General features: G+C 42.9%; 1 protein-coding gene across 10 annotated transcripts in view; it reads left to right on the top strand.

Moving 5' to 3' along the window:
* The window catches only part of DTNA (dystrobrevin alpha), a 305,164-nt gene that overhangs the window by 193,338 nt on the left and 90,657 nt on the right, over positions 1-21,169 (top strand). For all 10 annotated transcript variants that reach the window (XM_079785103.1, XM_079785102.1, XM_079785104.1 and 7 more), the window contains one exon: positions 2,850-2,930. In XM_079785103.1, coding sequence (XP_079641229.1) covers positions 2,850-2,930 — 81 coding nt within the window. The remainder of the gene's footprint in view (positions 1-2,849; positions 2,931-21,169) is intronic.

Genomic DNA, 21,169 nt, shown 5'->3' with positions numbered 1-21,169 from the left:
TTTCCTGATGGTTGAGCCAAAGTCCACATCAATAAAATGACACCCTCATCCAGGGGGAAAGGCAGATTTAGCATTCGGGTATTTCTGATCATTGCTCTGCCTGTTTATCCAGCATCCATGAGCCTCTCAGATGTAGAGGACCTGAAACTGGGAAGCCCCTATGAAATGCCAGTGAGAAAATAATTTTTTTTTAATATTAGAAAGGTTAGAAGTATGAGCTAAAAAAAGTAAAATAAAATAAGTATGGCCCTAACCGGTTTGGCTCAGTGGATAGAGCGGCAGCCTGTGGACTGAAAGGTCCCAGGTTCGATTCCGGTCAAGGGCATGTACCTTGGTTGCAGGCACATCCCCAGTAGGAGGTGTGCAGGAGGCAGCTGATCGATGTTTCTCTCTCATCGGTGTTTCTAACTCTCTATCCTTCTTCCTTCCTCTCTGTAAAAAATCAATAAAATATATTAAAAAGAGAGAAAAAAACTAAGTATGAAATCCTACCTGTAGCCTCCACCCCAAATAAGCATTTAAATTGAAAACAGGAAAAAAATCTGACTTAATATAAGTACATATGATTTTTAAAAATAGCTTCTTAATAAACTACAAGCTTACCAAAGAGCCCAAGAATGAATTTCATTAGTAATTGTCCTTATCAAAGGTGATAGTATTTGCTTTCCATATTCTATACAGGTTGGGTTAATTTTGTAGATCTCGTGTCAAGGAGATAATAGCCAGTCATGAAACAGGACGATGAGAATGGTTAGGGCCCCAAATCTTTGCCTGATGATAATGAGAATAACAATAGCCACCTCCATGTATTGAAGCCAGTTGTGTGTCATGCTCAATAATAGACATTGTGCTTCAAATGACTGTGCTGTTGAACCTCTTGGACCTAAAAAGTCAAGGAGAAGTTACCTCCCCAGCTAAACCCTAAACTCATGATAACAGGGACTTTTGTATATGATCTTCAGATGGTAATGAAGATGCTAACAGTGATTATGATAGTGGCTTCCCATTGTTTGAGAAATAAATTCTCAAGTGCCAGGAGAAAAGATTAAGTGGCTCCAGAGGGGAAACTAGGTCAAATGGGTTGAAGTTACAGAAAGGCGAGTTAAAATCAAATGCAAAAAAGAAATTTCTGTCACTTGTTGCTCAGAAATGGCTCAGGAAGCCTTTTAGGAGGCCCATCTGCTTGCTGTAAAGTTCTCACTAGGGACCAGCTACGTAGGTTACCAGCCAATAACGTTGATATTTTCCCCATTTGACACATGAGGAAGTAATTTTTAAAACTTGTTCAAGTTCACACAGCAAGTCTATTTATTTTCACTGTGTTATAATTCCTGTCATTGCAAATAATCCTTCATGGCCATTGGCTAAAATGTCTACCTCTTGAGAACATGTGGAAGGGAATTTCTCGATTAGGTGAGGATAAATCCTTGCCTCTTTGATCCTTCAAGTACCCGGTATCAATGAGCCTGTTTGTCAAGTAATAAACTTCTGTCGGAATTAATATTTAATTACATGCCTTATTAAACCATGGAGTACTAGGAGTATTGAGAGTGTTTTTAAATGAATCTAAAGAGATCAGTTTGAGTTGAGGGAATGCTAAACGCTCTCAGCGAGGGACACTTGCTAATTCATCCCAAGTTGCATTAGGAGAGCGTGTAATTGGTCACCTAATATAATCACTTTCAGGCCAGTTCATTGACTTGCTACCCTAACTATTATATTCAGAAGCATCTATGGAGCACTTTTACTGGTGCAGAGAAAGTGCAACACATGTCAAAACCAGGTATGGGCCTTTGTATCTGTATGAGCCATAAACATGGGCTTTGACGAAGCCAAAGAGTTAGAAACAGAGAACTGACCTTTGTTGAAAGTCTGCTGTGTCCCAGACACAGTCTAAAGATGAACCCACTTGGAGGAAACGCAGGTTACGGAACAAGCAGCCATCTGCAAGGGGAGGTTCTGGGCTAGAGTAGTGGGAACTCTTGTTGGAAGAGAGGATGGGAAGAGCTTGCAGAGGAACTTGGATTCTGAGCAGAGGAGCATTCCGACTGGGTGCTGTGGGCACCATAAGCCACGCAGGATTCCTGAGTGGAATGGATAGGGAACGCAGCTCAGAAACATAAGGAGCATGCTCCTCTTTGTCCGGAAGGGACAGGAAGCCACTGTGTAAGAGTAGCGGTTGCTTTCAGAAAGGCGCCCCCTCTGAGGCTGACAGGGAATCTTGCAGGTGAGATGCTAGAAATAACAGCGAATACTTGCGTAGTGCTCATGTGCGCCAGGCAGCGTTCTCAGTGCTTGGGGGTAGAGTCATTCCTTTACCCTGACGACGTATGGAGTCAACAGTAGCGGGATCCCCATCCCTGTCTTCCAGACGAGATAACGAGGACTTCCAAAAGCATTTGGCCTCAGGTCAAGCAGAAAAGATGCCCAACATTCGGCAGGTGCTCACCTCACAGCCTCGGTCTAATGACCAATGACAGCGCATTTAAAACGATGACGATGATGTTACTATCTGATGGCATCTGGCTGTTCACGTCGCAGCTTGAGCAGACTGTGCTCCTTCATGGCAGCCTCCACAGGGGTGAGGTTGGGTGTCTTGGCCGGTGAACATGGTTGACAACCTGACCTTCAGCGTTGATTACATGTGCTCTCTTCCCATAACCTGAGGGATACGGCACAGACCTTTTCAGGTCAAGTTGTATTGATGTTCTAATAACAACAAAATTAAGTGCATGGGTTATATTTATAGTTGTTTTCTTTATTAATGTTACAAATCCCTTTCCACGCACATGTCATACCATATGTGTACGTTTCTCCTCCCCTCCCCACCTCCCCCCCTCCCCCTGCAGGAGCTCAAGAGCTGGATCGAATCCGACTCTCCACCTACAGAACAGCATGCAAGCTTCGGTTTGTTCAGAAGAAATGCAATTGTAAGTATGCCAGTTGTTTGCAGTAATTACCTTCATGAGTCCTATCATTTACACTTATTACTTAGTTTATTAAAGCTAGGTTTTCTTGTAAGAATTGACAAAAATATGTTTACACAACAATGAAAACAATGTTATGATATACAAATGGTAGTGAGACAATGCCTAAGTAATTCTCAAGGCTTAATTACTCTAACCTGCTAAGGTGTATTCCATCCTGCCATTGGAGTGGTTTAAATCTGGAGGGATGTTCTCCTTCTTTTCTCTAGCTTGGGTGTTGCAAATGCGGTGCCATCCAGATGGTTTCCAAGAACTTTGTAAAATATCAAACACGAAGTCCTCCTTCTATTTGTGCTTCCTTTACAAGTACAGGAACATGTTTATAATCTCTGGAAAACAATCCAGTTTCTTTCTGAAACTAGAAAATTTACCCTTTGTATCAGAATATTAACTACATTTGCCTGCATCCGACAGTAGCAAGAGAAGAGACAAGACTACTGAAAGAAACAAAGGAACTTGCTTAGCTTCTCCCCAAATTTTAAAATGTACGCAGCGGGGTAGATTACTAATCACGGTGAGCAGATTCATGTTCCCTGCTGGGTCAGTGCTTCCGTCATATCACCATATTCATTACCTCTTGGAAAAAACATTACTTCATTTTAAAAACGGGCTGCTATAAAAAATTAACTCTTCTCATTTTCTAATTAGTATGGATGCCTTAAAAAATGAAAACCATGTTATCTTGAGTGCATACATACAGTTCTTGAATAATTGCCATGAGGATTAGATACTTGGTAAATGAAAAACCATCCATGTCCGCGTCTTTACCATCCCAGAGTCTCCCCCAGATGTTTCTTGGGGCCCCGAGCAGGCCACCCCCAGCCCACGCTTCTAGGCTTATTGCTCATTACGACTGGGATAGGCAGTGTGCAGCTCCTCCGCACGTCGCTCATCTGCAGCTCTTCCCCAGCCCCAGAGATGGGGCTGAAGTCTGGGGCAGGAGAAGAGTGTAGAAAAAACATCAAAGACTTGTTTGACTCCTCACAGAAGCTAATCAATGTTCCCCTCTTCCCCACCCCACCCCCCAAAACACACACACACACACACACACACACACACACACACACACAGCAGTGAGAGGAGCCCTCTGGCCATAGGAAGGGATCTGTGGTTGTACTTGCAGTCTGGGTATTGCAGGCCTGGTGTTCAAGGCCAAGGAAAATGCTCCCCCAGAAGCAAAGCTTTCCCTCCCCCACATCCTCATCATCCACACTTAAGCAAAAAATCGAAGAATCGCCATGTTTTCAGCAATGAAAAGGTGATGGAGTCCTCCCTTTTTCTTTACCTCATTACCAGTGGCCCTCAAAATAGAGAGGAGGGGAGAAGGAGTAGGGATAGGAGTTCTTTCTCCTCGAAGCATTGCCAAGCGGAGCTTTTCTTGGGTTATTTTCAGTAGGAGCAGGGAGTTTCAAAATGGCATTACAAAATGGTAAGGATGAATAAGTGAGTGAGTGAGTGAACAAACAAACAAACAAACCAATAAATAGAAAAGGAGGGAAGACGGGAGAAAGGAAGGAAGGAAAGAAGGGAGGGAGGGAAGGAAGGAGAGAGGAAGGAAGGTTTATAGTGATTTGTCAACCCTGCACCAACATTACAAAGAGTACACCCTGTTGGCCCTAACTGGTTCCAGCAAACCATGGGCCATATTTTATTCCTCCGCTCTGAGAAAGGCCATTTCTCCTTCCTGGACATCTCTTTTTCCTCTTCCTACTCTTTTCTGGTGCTCATCCTTACCCTGTATCCAGAATCGTGGCATGGTTACACTGACATTCTTGGAAAACAGTTACTATCTTGGAAAATAGCGATAGTCCCTCCCTGGGTGAAACAGAACCTTCTTCACACCTGCGCAGTTGCCCTCAATGAATCCATTCATTTACCTCTTTAAAAATCTTACAATGAACTCTATGTTTGCACTGTGCTAGGTACCAAGGACAAAGCGATGGGGAGTAAGATGCATTCCCTACCTTGAAGTTGCCCACAGTCTAAGTGGGTAGATGGATTTCTAAACAGACATATAAAACAGTGTGGACATGTAATGACAAGAATCCGTACATGGCATTGTGGGAGCACCGGGAAGGCAGTGCCCTGACCTGGGTGTGGGGGCTGCTGAGAGGAGTCTCCTGGACAGGGAGACAGCTGGGCTGAATCTAAAGAATTGGTAGACAGTAAGCAGAAAAAGTGCTATTTGCTTTACAATGTACCTTCCAAATTTTATACATTTTAGGATGAGAAAAGACATTGCATTCTATACAAACTAGACAACACTAAGACTCAAAGAAGAAATACAAGCTTATGTTGAATGCTCTGCTAAAATTAAGCTTCTTTTTTAAATTGTTTCCACATTGATGCAAGTATTATATGTGTCTGCCCAGTTTTCCTTCCTGACAATAAACAGAACAGTTGTGGTATGGAGGTACTTCCAGAGCGCCAACACAATTGAGCCGGGCTTATTCTAATCAGAGTTAGAGCTTTTCTTTTAGAGAGATAACCAGAAGCACTGGTGTTTATGTGACATATGTTCGTCAATATTAACTACCCCTGTAAGAGAGGGAGAAAATTGTCTGCAATAAAACCCAGCTCCAAGTAAATTATGGTACCTTATAATGTTGTTTTACTCTACAATAAGAGAAATAAGAAAAAATCCAGATAGTGTATTTGTAACTGCATTGCTTTATTGGAAATTCATATGCAGTGTTTACTTCACAGAAATTGATAGACCTTAACTGAAAATGGCTTGTTCATTTTTAGGTCCCGAGATTATTTACAGATAAAATTTATTTTGTGTATTACCCGAACCAAGCTTTAAAACTATATAATGGAGGAGAAAAACATAAAAGCTGACACTTGTAAAGTCAACTTCTAGGAAAAAATAAATATTGTCTGGATATAGCATGGAGAGCATACTTTTTTTATGAGATTTTTTTTCTTATCTGAATTTAAAGATCATAAGTGTTAGTTAATTCCCCACATTTTCTCTCCCACAGCCCTTGCCTGCTCGTTCATGGTGTCCCATCTACAGCACTGATCCCCATCACTGACATCCGTGTTCATTCCCTCTAATGCAGTCCTTGTGGATGCTGAGAATAATGATCCCAGTGTTCGCAAAGACTTCATAGAAGAGGCCAGGACGCTGTGGCCGTGGACTCAGTGGGTCCAGCACCTATTTTTGTATAGACTGTGAACTCAGAGTAGGTGAATATTTATAACCAATTTGAAAAGAGAAAAGAGAACACTAATGTGTAATCCCAATTACGCAAAATGTTTTTTCTCACAAAAAACAATTCCAGCTTGCTTATTGATAGACGAGCATTTTAAAAAAAGTGGTACTCATTTATTATATTTTTAATTTTATCATCAAAATGTGAAATTTATTTCCTCTTTTGTTATATACTGGGGGGGGTAAAAATGGGTTTACAGTTGTGAGTACATAAAACAGAGTTTATTCTTATATTATTCTTTATTAATTATTGCATTATTTTTCGTAAGAACAACTGTAAACCTACTTTTGCCCCACCGTGTCCATGCCAACATAATATCTACATAATATTAATTCATTATATAGTGGTGCCCCTCTGCCCACAAGAAACAGTTAGCATCCTCTGCTATAAAAGAAGAATTATAAGAAGCCCATCTTTTTTTTTTTTTTAGGCAATAAATTCCTTCAAGTTTTGTCCATAGGATTTGTCTTCCAAATCAGCTTCTTTCCTCACCATTCATCTTTACTCCCTGTCATTCTCCCCCTCCCCACACCGTCACTAGCACAATCTCTAATAAAGTGAAAGAACAGTTCTCTCTCGAAGTTAGGGAACAAGTTGGCTGTTTCATTTTCCAGGAAAAATGGTACAGAATGGAGAATACACATCCAGGCCTGATACTCCTTTCTAATCAACAGCCTTCTCTTTAACTTCCGGATCTCCTGGTAGCTGTTCACGAAAATAAATATCTTGTATACCACTTATAGGCATGTGGGCAATGGTAACATTTCGGCCTTTACCTTAAACAAATGGCTTTTCTGCTGTCACATTATTTCCTCACTCGGCGTTGGCATGGTTAATGATCCAGATACCTATAATGTCAGCACGTGTGTTTTTTCAGAAATTACTTTAAAGTCAACGAAACGCACCCTTAAGTTCATGAACAACAAAAAGCAATGAGAGAGATAAATCAGAGATCTACTCCCTCCTGTCTACATGGAACGAAAGTAAGGAGGCCGGGGGGTGCTGTCCCCCACAACTGACATTATACCATCTTCAGTTCCTCTGGCCACAGTCTGAAGTTTCTGCTATCACTCCTATCGATTAAGATTTAATTACAATTTTTGTTTAAAAGGAAAGACGAAAAGATATACACTTGTATCTGAAATTTCAGTTTCTCAAAATATCGTTCTTCCAGTACATGAAGCATCTTTAAAAGTATCCCTCATCCAGCTATACTTTAGGGAAGCAGTCACCAAGCGGTGGTCCGCGGACCACTGGTGGTCCGTGAGGTCTGAAAGGTTGGCGACCGCTGCTTTAAAGAATATCTGCTTTTGTCTTTAATAGCTCTAAGCTTTCAGGATTTCTTATGAACCAGAAAAGCAAAATGCAGATACCTGTTTTACCTAAAGGTGTCTCTCTCCCTGCAAAATTAACCCTAGCGAGTGCTATCCGTGCGGTAAGACCTGAATAGATATTCTTCCATGAATGAGCGAACAGGCTCCATTAGGTTCACTTTTCACATCCAGGTGACTAGTTTCATGTTGCAAGAGTAGCCTTTCGGTATTTCTTAGTAATAAATACTAATATTCCGTTCGTTTTTTCCCAACCATATTCCTTCTCTCTGCCTCGTTTTTAAGCATGTGGATTTGGAGCTGCTGGTATCCGTTTTCTACCATTGCATAACAAATTGCTACACACTTAGCAGCTTAAAACAGCACACATTTGCTATCTCGGTTTCTAGAGGTCAGAAATCCTATATAGCAGTGGTTCTCAACCATTTTAATGCCGCAACCCTTTAATACAGTTGCTCATGTTGTGGTGACCCCCAACCACAAAATTATTTTTGTTGCTACTTCATAACTGTAATTTTGTTACTGTTATGAATCGTAATGTAAATATCTGTGTTTTCCGATGGTCTTAGGCGACCCCTGTGAAAGGGGTCGTGACCCACAGGTTGAGAACTGCTGCTGTAGAGCCTAAGACCATCGGAAAACACAGATATTTACATTATGATTCATTAACAGTAGCAAAATTACAGTTATGAAGTAGCAACGAAAATAATTTTATGATTGGGGGTCACTACAACATGAGCAACTGTATTAAAGGGTTGTGGCATTAAAATGGTTGAGAACCACTGCTATACAGCATGTTGGATTCTCCGCTCAGGGGCTGAAATCAGCGTGCTGGCTGGGTCTGTGGTTCTCATCTGGGGCTCAGATGGGGACTAGCTGCCGGCAGAATCCATTTCCTTGTGGTTGAAGGACTGTGGTTCCCGTTCCTACCGATAGTCAGGGTGGTAGTCTTAGCTAGCCCCTAGCAGCCACCCACACTGCTCGCCACATGGCCCCACAGGCCACTCAGAGCAGTGGTCGGCAAACTCATCAGTCAACAAAGCCAACTATCAACAGTACAACAATTAAAATTGCTTTTGAGAGCCAAATTTTTTAAACTTAAACTTCTTCTAATGCCACTTCTTCAAACTAGACTCACCCAGGCCGTGGTATTTTGTGGAAGAGCCACACTCAAGGGGCCAAAGAGCCGCCTGTGGCTCGTGAGCCACGGTTTGCCAACCACTGACTCAGAGCATGGGTGTTTGCTGCCTTTTCCAGGCCAGCCAGAGTGTGTTCCTCTGACTTCCCCTCTGTGACCGGCCAGAGAAAATTACTGTTACAGGATTCCTGTGATTAGTCAGGCCCACCCAGATAATCTCCCTGTTTTAAGGCTGACTGATTTAGGACCTTAATTCCATCTGCAAAACCCCCTCACAGCAGTACCTGGATTACTGTCTGAGTAACTGGAGGAAGGTAAACAACAGGGACCAAGAATCAGGGAGGGGGGGCGGCATCTTAGGATTCTGCCTGTCCCACTGCCCAAGACCATAGACTTCTCTATTTTCCAGATAAGGACATATAGAACATTGGGTGAAAAAATAAAGTTTAAAGTAAAAATCTGCAGCAGAGAACTAGATCCCCCAACAGAGAAGTATTCAAAAGGGAAGCTAGAAGGACTCTCTCCAGTACCGAGTCGACGGAAGAGTAGGAGGTTTGGTGGGGAAATAAAGTGGCCGATGACAAACCCGTGGAGCATCGTTATCTGTTTGTATTGCTCCCAGTGTTTCGGATGCTCACTTTCATCCCTGATGCTGAGTCATCCTAGACGCATGTTTAGAATAAAGGGAAGTGCATTGCTGGAATACAGCGTTCCCAGAAATCCCTGCGGGGAAGTCGGTGGTGGCGGCAGAACAAGCCCATTAACGTCTTCCACGGTGGGATACGCAGCCAGAAGCACGCCTCCCTGGGCACCCTGGCCCTGGCACATTGTTTCCCCTTAGTTAGTCAGAGCAAACTTCTCCTCTTCACTGCTTTTGTTTTTAAGATCTTAAAAATCCAGGGTTTTGCTTTCTTCTTAGTACTTTGATTTTTGGAGAACGCCAGGAGCTTTATCTGATCGGACTGCTTGCCACTCCCAGCCTGTGACCCAAGCGCCACTGCTCGTCTTGTTTCTCGGCATCTGGACGTCCCGTCAGCCACTCCCTTCCCTGTCTCCCGCTCTGCATGCTGCCTGGAATCCATGCCAACCAAGCACTTTCACTCTCACAATTTAGGAAAGTGTCTCATCTTTAAATGCCCCAGGCACGTGGGAAAGAGGGATACACACGGAGAAATGCCTTCCAGCCCCATCTGACAGGTGCCAGAGCAAGATCGGTGACCTTCCCTGACGGGTCTGCCAAGCTGTATTCTTGGGAGCATGCCCATCAGCCCAGAGCCAGACATCAGGGCAACGAAGGGACACCCAGGGGTGCCGCCCCCAGCCTGGTCCCAGGACCTCTGGACTCTGAGGGACACAGAGGAAACAGAAGACAGACCGGAGGGCAGGGCTGGGCGAATGGCCCCTCCCACACAGCACACCTGTGGCCCTGCAGGGAAGTGATTGCTGCTGCCGCCCTGATTTATTCCTGGGGCTGCGTTGACATTATCAGTCATTTGCTGTTGCTATTATCAGTCACTCGTGTGTTTCTCATTCAGCAGCTGTGGGCTGAGATTTACTTTGTCCCAAGCGTGATGCTGGACCCTGGAAGCAAAAGTGTGGTCATATTCCTTTGTGTACAGATTTAGTGTTGGAATAACCTCAAGTTTAGAACCTAATGAATGTGTTCTATGTATTCTAAAGCTTCTCATTTTGTAATATCAAGTGGCAGACACATCCTAAAACGTGGCTATATAAACTCACATCCAGCCTTTTAGTCCCCTCAGCAAACTTCCATTTTCTAAAGAAAAAATTACTTGTAAGTATGGAGATTAAAAGAAACCAAATATGTACATAGCTGTTGAAAGAGAGTGTCTGTAGCTACCTTTACTCACTCACGGTGCTGGGCTGGGACTGCTTTACCTGCTTTTCATTCGGGACTTGAAAGCTTCTGCTCGTCCCAGGTGAGGAGAGCAGTGAGTGCGCCCCTTAGGTAAGCGCCAGATAAAATCACACCGTTTAGAACGGAACTTCCACATACAGCCGAGTGCCCTGGCAAACAGTCCCTGCCCCCTGGGCTGCCCAGCCTTGCCCGCAGGAGGCCAGCACGTGACCACTCAGCCTGCCGCAGAGCTAGCCATGGCTCCAGCCCTAAATCGCTTGGTTTCTCAGAACAGTAATGAACTTCCCCGGGAGGTCAAGTGGGATGCACTTCATCTGTCAAACCCGACGCCGCAGAGTGAGACACTGCTGTCATCATGTGGAGATGGAGACACTGAGGGAAAAGCTATGACCCAAAAGAATCAGAATCCCCTCGGAATATGGCCCCAATCATCACTGTCTTCCACGTGTTATTCTGGGAGTTTCCAACCAATGATGGACAAGGACTTGATTAGAATCAGTGCTGCAGCCTGTGTTTCCCCGGAAAGCGGACTCCTCAGCAGGGTTGACCGGAAGCTGTTCGTTTGGATACTGGAGCCAGAGCAGAACTGGAACAAGAAAGGAAAAGCAATAGATCATGTGGGACCCCCTGAGGAGGCTTGTGATATGCACCCCAGAAAGGTCCACCCGGGAGACAAAAGGAGGAGGGATGAGCCCTGCACTGGGCAGGGGCTTGCACTTGCACTTGGGAGAGCGTTGGGGGGCTCCAGGTGTCCAGGCCGAGGCGTCACAGGTAAACAGCAAGAGCCTGAGCCAGTGGCTGGCTGGTCGCAGCCGCACGGAACTGGCCAAAGTCTATGCCATGACGGTCGCCTACAGGGCCTGGAGGAAGGGGTGGAGGCACGATTTTGAAAATGGTTTGAAAGAGGGGTCTGAAACCTTGCCTACTGTGTACCTTGGCTTTCTGCATTGGCGATTTCCTCATCAGTATTTTCTACTAACTTTTTTAAAGATGTTTTTTCTACACGAGATACACTTCCCATGTTCTTGACTTCGCTCAAGGTGTCTGCAGCCATCCAGGGACCTGTTCATCCCAAATGCTTGCCCGTCTTCCAAACAGCTTTCCATGCACAAGGAAATGAGGCCATAGCTATCTTCTGCGTGGAGGAGGAAAATGCATCTTCTGTTTTCTATCAGATTGTTTACTATCATTGCACAGACAATTAATTATGTCTTTAAACAGGCAGGGTGGGTGCAGGACAAAGTAACACTTCCAAGCCGGTTGCCACCACCCGATCTGCAGTGCCCCTGCGCACTTTGTCTGTCAGTGTTCACGCAGCCAGGTGGGCACAGGCTGCAGGGTCACCGAGATCAACGGCTACAAAGGGAAAGTGGGAGACAGGCCTCATGGTCACTAGCCCTGGAGATGCTCTTCCTCTTACAATGTGGCCTCTGGCAGGTAGGATTCTGGCCATCTGCTCAAGTCATAGTGTGCAAGGAATGAGAAAGGTTCTGTGGAAACCCTGCCCAGTGTGTCTGAGACGCTGAGGCAGAGGAAAGCGTCTAGGGGTTATGTGCAGGGTCTGGCAAGCAGCAGGCACTGTGGGCCATTCCCCAAGCAGTAGCAGGCACCCAGTTTGAACAACGCGTTCTACGTGCGGCCATGAGGAATAGAGCAATGGCCAAGACATAGTCCATGTCTTCAGATTGCTCAGAATTTAGTGCTGTGACTCTTCAGCTTCTCTCCCCATGTCTCTCTGGGAGAATCTGATGAAAGCCCCTGGCCCTGTCCCCTGAAAACACACATGGCCCTTAACATAAAATTTAGCTCGTCATTTCAAAGACCCTCCTCTTCCCTGAAGTTCAGTAAAGGGTTTATCTAAAAAATGGAGGGGACAACTTATATAATAAAGAGCTAATATGCCAATTAGATTGGATGGCGGAACGATCTTCCGGAACGACCAGTGGACGGGGCTGCAAGGCAGCTGGGCTGCGAGGGTCGAGGCAGGCGGGGCTGTGAGGGCCGAGCCCCCTTGCACAAATTCCGTGCATCGGGCCTCTAGTTTATTAATAACTGTGGGAAATACAGAGTGTCATAAATGGTCTAATAGACACGTGGAAGTTTCTGGAAGCAACAAAGGGGGAGGTTAGCATCAGAGTAAGCTGCCTTGTGGGCATGCATGTGTGCAATACCTTGAAAAGATAGTGTTCTGAAGGGTATAGCTGATGAGGGCAGCAGGCTGAGTAAAGGCACATACAGCGCAGCCAAGGGAATATCCTGGAATTGTGAGAAGTCCAGTGTGACTGGAGCTTAGGGCTCAGGAGAAGCTGGAGATGAGGAGATAAGGCTGAAGATTAGGAACCTCGAGTCCAAACATGGATTTTTATGCTTAGAAGCTTGGGTTTTCCCCAGTAGACAATAGACAATGGTATGACCAGAGCGAAGCCTTAAAATATGTTTTAGGATAGGTGGAAAAGGGTAGCAGTTGGAGAGTGATGAGGCTTGCTGTAAAAAGAATCTTAAGTAGAAGTCAGTAACTGATAGGAAATGGTAAGAGCATATTGAAGGAACCTATACGGAGTTATCTAGTGAAGTCTAAAATTACTACCCAGAGGGGAGATAAGATATTAGATTCCCTTGCTTCTAAAGTTATTAAATATATTCTGAACCAAGTGAAACACTAGCAGTGAGAAATTAGTTATTGTTCAGGTCATTCTTTTCCTTTACCTTCTCTTATTATTTTTACAGTCCTTGGTACAATACTTTGAAAAATAATAGGCTTATTAAATGCTTGTTCAATCGAATTTTGTTAAATTTAACTTACAGTATGACAGCTGTTGAGCCAACAATTAATCTACCTCATTTTGAATAATGATGCTGGTCTACAAACACAATTTAAGCAACACTGAATACTTTTTCCTAGTAGACCATGGATGTGGTCCCAGAGCCTTTGAGGACTAGCGTGATATCCTATTTGATTTTATACCAAAATTATGTTATAGGCCTTTTCCTGAAGCTCTGTTATTATATCATCAATATTAACCAGGAAGTTAAAGTGAAACTAAAATGTTATCTGGAAGATATGATGCATCTCTCCTAGGAGCCTTAGCAAAGAGAACGATGTTAGTGATAAAGGCATACTTTGGGAGCAAGGGAGATGTTGAGTTTGGAAGCATAAGATAATTTAGTGAGCTACTCAGACGTTTAGATTCATATCTTAGAAAGGTATGGCTCACTAGTGGAAATCAAATCTGAAAATTGTGCTTTTATTAACATTTTCTTTCCAAACTCAGTGTCTAGTTAGTGTAGATGATGGCTGATATCATCAGCATAATGACATCAGGATACATGTGTTGACTCTGCTAAAGCATACCATGTAACTAATGAGTCCTCCCCTGTCTCAAAAGGTTTTTAAATACGATTTTGTCACAATAAGAGGCCCAATTGCCTGCAAAAATACTTCCTTTGAAAATGTCTTACCAACTGGCTAATTTGCACATGGATTTCTTGTTCCTGAGATCCTCACGATGCCTTTTAAATAGTCCTCTGTATCACATGTGCATCCCATCCATTTCCTGTTCTTCCTGTCCCTTGTCTAACTCCATCCCTGGAGTCATACTCCCTAGCAGTGGTTCTCAAACCTCATTGTCTTTCAAAGTCACCTAAGGAATGCTCTCCCTGCTGATGCCCTGGCCACACCCCAGACCTCTGGAATCAGACCCACTCGCCACTCTAAAGGTCACCTCTGGGTCTCACCGCTGCACTGGTTGGCTATAGACGGGGGTCGGAATTAGCTGACATGGTGATTTGAAAAATGAAACTAAACAGTGAACTTTACAGGCTGCAAATTCTCAGTCTTTCTGTTTGCTTTCAAAAAATGAGAGAAGTGTGAAATAATGCTCAAAGAAAAGCTTACTTAGTTATAGATTCTGCTTTCCTGTAAGCCCCACACAAACTCCTCTAGCCCCAACCCATCAATCCAGGACCAACTGCACCTCCTTCATTCATTGCTCTGTGCCACGGGCCACCTGGCTTCCTTCTTCTTGGAGCATTCTCTCTCCTCCTCAACATGTACTCATATCCTGCTTTGATTCAGGAGCCAACTTGAGCCCTTCCACCTCTCCTCCTCCTCCTCCTCCTCCTCCTCCTCTTCCTCCTCTTCTTCCTCCTCCTCCAAATCCTTCCAAAGTTTCCAGCCCACATAGCATCCCTGTACAGTCTTTCGAGTACCAGTAGCTTCTTTATTTAAACCTGCACTGTGAATGTGGGCTTTTTATAATGTCATGTCTCATCTTGATCTTCAGTTAGGCCATCTGAGTGTCTCTCCCCATGAGAATTACAATCTCTTTTATGGCCAGACTCTCATAGTTTGTTAAATTACCTGTAACCTGAAGAATAATGTATTATAGAACCTTTAAAGTTACTGGTTGGGATTTCATTTCTTTTGAAAAGGTTTTGGAATCTCATTTCTTGCTTCCTTTCCCAGCTCTGTACGTGGAAGCATATGGCTGTCTGTTTCCATATGTTAATGCCTGTGTGTGCAGTAGATGTGTGGTGAGGGGCGATACATTGGGCATATCCTTTTTTCTCGTGGGCTGAGGCTCTCTGAATTTGAGATAAGTATTTGATCTGAAAGTGAACTAAAATAGTCATCACTGTGACATAATCTCTCATGGATAGATTATATATTACATTCATTAAGAGGAAAACAAACCTGCAATTATAGAAGAAATATTGTATCTTTATAACTGACAGAGCAAAGTAAAGAACTGAAAGAATTGGAAGGAAGGAAATTTTATAATTTTATCTGAATGTGACAGTAAATTTTAAGGTCTGTTTTTCTCTCAAAAATAAGAATACCCAAAATACATAGCGTGTTTTACAGTTTAATGTTTTCCATGTAAATATTTATTGTTCTTCAGAATACCTATAAGGTAAACATGGTGAATATTAATATTCCCATTATACAAATGAAAAAACACTTGGATTTAAATCTGTTATCACTAAGCCCATTTTTTCTCTGTAAGAGGAAATATATGATTATTGTAGCACACTCAATGTGCTTGTTTGCCAAATATCTCTGTTCCCCACCATCTTTAAGTCCCGTGTGGTCAGAGATGCTTATGTTGTCTGTGCTAATTCTAGAACCCAGGACAGTGCTGCCACATTGTAAGGGCTAAATAAATGCTTGTTCTGTGAATGAAGTTTGTAGTCTCTGGAGTGGAAGGCTGAGAAGGAAAGCTAGTTATAGCGGCTTAGGGTAATGAGTGTGAAGAGACACTGGGGATGTTGTTAAAAGGAAGATTCTGATTCTCTAGGTCTGAGGGAGGGGGAGTGGGGGTGCTGAGATCTGCATTTCTAACAGTTGCCTTGCAACTCCAAGTATGGTCCAGACCAGCCACAGTGGCATCACCAGGGAGCCGTTCTCCAACCTCATAGGTGACTCCAGTCAGAGCCGCTCCTCCGAAGTGATGGGAGTGAACGCTCTGCAAGACGGTTGTGTATTAGCCTTCCCTCGCTGCAAGCCCTCTGAGAGCCGTCCCAAGGTTTATAAATGAGTGGTTGGCAAAATCACCTACAGAGCTTTGTCAAAACCCTTGCCTACCCTCCTAAATTCTGGAGTCAGCGAGTGGGCGAGGCTGGGCTTAGGAATTTTTAAGAGATCTCCAAGTGCTTTAGGAAAAAGGGCATCATGCTTAGAGCCACTGACCTGCACCCAGTGTCTGTGATGGGGTCCCGGGAAGGCTGCTTCTGGAAAAACTCAGAGATAGACTAAATCTTGAAGCTGTCTTTTGATATTCCTGTACTTTCTGTACCCTCTCTTCTGTATTTTACCCTAGTCACGCAATTCTACTTCTAATAATGCTTATGACATCCATCATTTCTGTTAGCTATAAATGAGTTTGGCATTTCTGCACATTCCCCAGGGACAGTTGGATTTAAGTCAACTCTAACTATGAACTAAGAGTCCATCTCCTATTCAAATAGGGGGACACATGACCAGCATCACTTGAGATTCAAAAATTCTCTACCCATGTGGAAACCACCCTCTGAAACCCCAAACCCTCCTCCCCCAGTCCTCACCCTAGCCCTTTTCTATCAACCTGGGCTTTCTTGGATTTAAGACAAGCTATTGAAGTTTTGTCAGTTTCCATTTATTTATGAAGACAAACTACTGTGATGTATTCATAATTAATTATCTGCAGTTAACACTAATCGTATTTTTGATTCTATGAAGAACTAAATTCTACTTTTAAGAAAATGTTTTGTTTACTCTTGATATGATTAATGTTAACAAAATGATGTCACTCTGCAAACTGTTGCCTTTTCTAGTGTATTAGTGTAAAATGTATACAGTCATATGGATGAGGAAACCCCACTTCCTGTTGCCTATACCTAATAGCAGGTGCTTTATGATGGACAGTTATAGCTTGAGATCTAGTAGTGAAATGTGTGCAGTGCCATCTAGTGGTATATCATCATTCTAGCATACCTAGATGTCCTCATTTTCTAAAATGCTCAACAGAAAGCAACATATTTATACAACTGTCAGACTTTAAAACAGACCCCTTAATAACTGCCTAATGACTCTCGACTTAGCACATTTCTTGGTGTTCCTCCTCAACTCAGCAGAAGAATTGTGATACTTATCTTTCTCAATAATAATTAGTAGATATTGAACTATGCTTATTGTGCACGAAATACTGTGTGAAATGCTTTTCTTGTACTTCTGGCCCCTTCACAGCCATTACATAATCCAGCAAGTCACAAAATTTCTAGTTCCCTGTTTGTATGACTGTGACTCATCTCTGTGTCCCCTTCAGACCCGGTTCCCTGAGGCAGGAGCCACGTCTGCATTGTTTGCCATTGAGTCCCTAGGCCCTACCGCAGGGCCTGGCACATAACTATGAAGCCTCGTTTTACTTTCATGTATAATTATCTAGTCTCACAGCTCTAATTGCTACTTCCTTTTTCCTTATATGAAGACTTTAAATGTGAAAGCCCAAATATAGATCATACTTATTTTTAGTAACTTTCATATGATTTCTAGATATTTTTGTGTCCATATTATTATTTCCTAAGTTACATGCCCTATCCAAGCAATTTATAAGCATTACCCCATTTATTCTTTTTTTCCAATTTATTCTATATAGTAATCATCTGAGGGTAGATGCTCTTGCCAGCCCCACTTTGCCAAGATGAAGACTCAGAAAAGCCAAGTAACATGCCAGATGATGTACCTGGGATGCAAACCAAGGCTTTTGTGATTCTGGGTGACTACACCGTATTGCCTCTTTAGCAATCACATGCACATTCACTGTTGAGTCATTGCCTTGTCATGTGTTTACTTAGCCAACAGGTATGTGTTAAGCTCCTGTGGTGTGTGAGGCTGGGGGTGTGAACAGTATCACGGCAGATGGAGTCTCTTCCTGTGCAACATACAATTGCAGAGGACAAACAGACAACCAGCTGGCCTGCACAGAGTCCACTAAATAATGGGGAGAACAGGGTCCCAAGGTGGCACGTAGGAGGGTACAAAACCTAGAGGTGAGAGATCCACACAAGCATCCTTGAAGAAGTGGTGTTGACACTCAGGCATAGATGAGAAGAAAGTGAGGCCAGGTCTGAAAGAACTTCGCAAGCCATGTTGAAGAGTTTCAACTTAATGGGAAGTTATTAAAGGAGTTGACACAACATATGAGTGACAAGTCAGATATGCAGTTCAGAAATACCACCCCGGCTACAGTGTTTAGAATGAGTTGGAGTGGAGAGAGAATGAAGATGAAGGAATTGACTTAGTCAGTGAGATAATGGTGATAACATTGGGTGGTGAAATTGGGTGATGGGAATAAGAGTCTGTGGAAATGGAGGAATTAAAGTGATACTTTGGAGATAGAGTCCAATAGGACTCGGTCATTGATTGCATATGAGATATGAGGATCCAGGGATGAAATCCAGATTCTAGCTGGGGTGGGGGAAGAATGTAGGGGCTGAGGCCATTCATCAAGGGAGGGAACCCCCGAGAAAGTGGGTTTGGCAGAGAGGAGATTAGTGTAGGCTGGGCACACAGAGGCTGAAGTTCCTGAAGGACCCTCCCACTGTCTATGGACATGCTGGCTGCTTCCATGGACTTCTATGATTTCACCCCTGGGAATCCTGGGAGCCTCTCTGTGCCCTACAAAGACTCTCCAGGAGAAACCTAAGCATACAGATGCCCTCCCTCTCCCAGCAGCCATTTCTCCTTCTTGGCTTGTAGCCATCTCCCTCCTATGCTCAAGTTCACCGTTCATGTGCCTCTTCTCCAGTGCCTGTTTCACACGACCCATAGTCAGGAAGAAGATAGTAACCTACTTCCCTTGGTGGCCTGAGCACAAATACCAATCAGGACAAGGCCGGGTCCCCTCATTGCTGCTCTTTTTGTGTCCTGTACCCCCACATCTCTCTAAGGACTGGATCCAGAGGCTCTATAGATCCAATATGTAGGGAATAGTGGTAGAAATCCCAGCTTTTTTTTCCTCAAAAAAATTCATCTTATAAATGCTATTTTTTGAAGCACCTTGCTTGTTAAAGTGAAAAATTTGACAAATAACATAAAAAAATACAAATAATTTCCTTGTGTGATATACAGAGAATTTTGTAAATTTAAAAACCCATAAATCTGAATTGATCCAAATTTAACATTAAAGTAATTCATTTGAAAAGTGATTTGTGTTCCTGTGTCAGAACCCAGAGATATGCACAAAAAAAATTTATATGAACTTACTTTATTCATTTGTTCATGTATAATATATTGTATCTGTGTACCATTTAAAGGAACACAATACCCACTTTATGTATTTCCCATTTAAAGGAACACAATGCTCACTTCACAAATTAGGAAGTGAGGCTGTGAGTCTTCAAAGCTAAGAGGGTAAACACCTGTAGAAGAGCCAAATTTGCACCTAGGTCTTCGGACTCCAAGTCCACTGCTCTGGACTCCAAGTCGAGGAGTTCAATAGGTGTCAGTTTTGTGTCTTTAAACACAGTGTCAGAAATTAGCAAAGCTGTAGGAGACTAAAACTTGGGAATGCACATTTCTCAGGAACTGGAACTGTACTTCCTTGAGAAAGACAACGTTTATTTTCAAATGCAAAAGTGTAATGAAAAGTGAACCCAGAATTTGGTGAAATTGTGGTGAAACTGGTACTCTCATACACTCTTAATGAGAATGTAAGATAGTGCAACTACTTTGAAAAACACTTTGGGAGATTTTCAAAAATTAAACATACACCTACTATACAACATAGCCACTTCCTTTCTAAGTACTTATCAAGAGAACTGGAAGTTTATGTCTGTACAAAGATTTGTACATGATTGTGCATAGAAACTTTATTCTCTCTCTCTCTCTCTCTCTCTCTCTTTCTCTCTCTCTCTCTCTCTCTCTCTCTCTCTCTCACCAAAAACCAGAACAACCCAAATGTCCATCAGCAGGTGAGTTGACAACCAAATTGTGATATATCCCTCCAATAAACTACTATTTGGCAACAAAAAGGAACAAACTACTAATACACCCAACATCGTGGATGACTCTCAAAATGGTTACATTAGTAAAAGTATCCAGTCCACCCCCCAAAAAACAACAACAACAAGAGTACACACTGGATGATTTCAGCTATATAGAATTCTAGAAAATCATGACAGAAAGCAGATCTGTGGCTTGGGACAGATTTCAAAGGAGACTTTTGGGGATAATGGATGTATTATCTTGATTGTGATGTTGGTTTCTGGGATGTCATAACAAGACTTCAGGGCGAACTGAAATAGAAATGGATTTCTTGACCACCCTAGTGAAAGTAACCATGACTTAAGTTAATTGACTGCTCGTTCTCACCAGCAAAGTTATCTGTGACTTCGTTCTGCGGTTGAATTGTAGCAATGCCTCATACCCGCCCCCCGCCCCTGTCTTCCTATCCACTTTCTTCTTATTTCAAACCTTATACTACTAAGAATATGTAAATGAAAATATTTTAAATTCTCAAATGCAGTTATGATATCCTTCCAAATAATAAAATTTAAGTGTTGTAGGTTTCTCTCTCTCTCTCTCTCTCTCTCTCTCTCTCTCTCTCTCTCTTTAGGGGTTAGCATGTACAACGGGAAAATGCTTCTAAGCTAATAGACATGTTAACTATAATCACAAACAGTACCTACTTCCAAGTTGCTGAGAAACTAGATCTTAAACGTCCTCACTGTAAAAAGGAAATGATAGAACATGATGGAGAGATTAGCTAACACTATGGTAATGAGATTGCGATGTATAAATTTATCTAATCCACATAGTATACACCTTCTAGTTCCACGATGTTAAATGCCAACTTTATGTCAGTTTTTTAAAGAAGCCAGACTGACTTGGATTTGAAAGCCAGTTTTGCCATTGACTGGACTTGGACTTGTGTTTTGTCAGTTAACTCCCCTGATCCTGTTTCCTCACATGTAAGGTGGGGAAGACAGCTATATTTCAAGGGTCGTTACGAAGACTAGAAGTAACTATCTACTAGGCTAGGGTATTCAGTAAAGCATTTGTGTGCTGCTATACACCGTCCGTCCAGTCTTCGGAATGATGCACTGTGTACTGTGCTCATGGCGACCCTACAGTCGTC

Source organism: Cnephaeus nilssonii, assembly GCF_951640355.1.
Source record: "Cnephaeus nilssonii genome assembly, chromosome: 11".
In the NCBI taxonomy this organism is placed as follows: domain Eukaryota; kingdom Metazoa; phylum Chordata; class Mammalia; order Chiroptera; family Vespertilionidae; genus Cnephaeus; species Cnephaeus nilssonii.
Note: the sequence above shows the minus strand (reverse complement) of the source record. Positions and strands in the feature narration are given on the sequence as shown.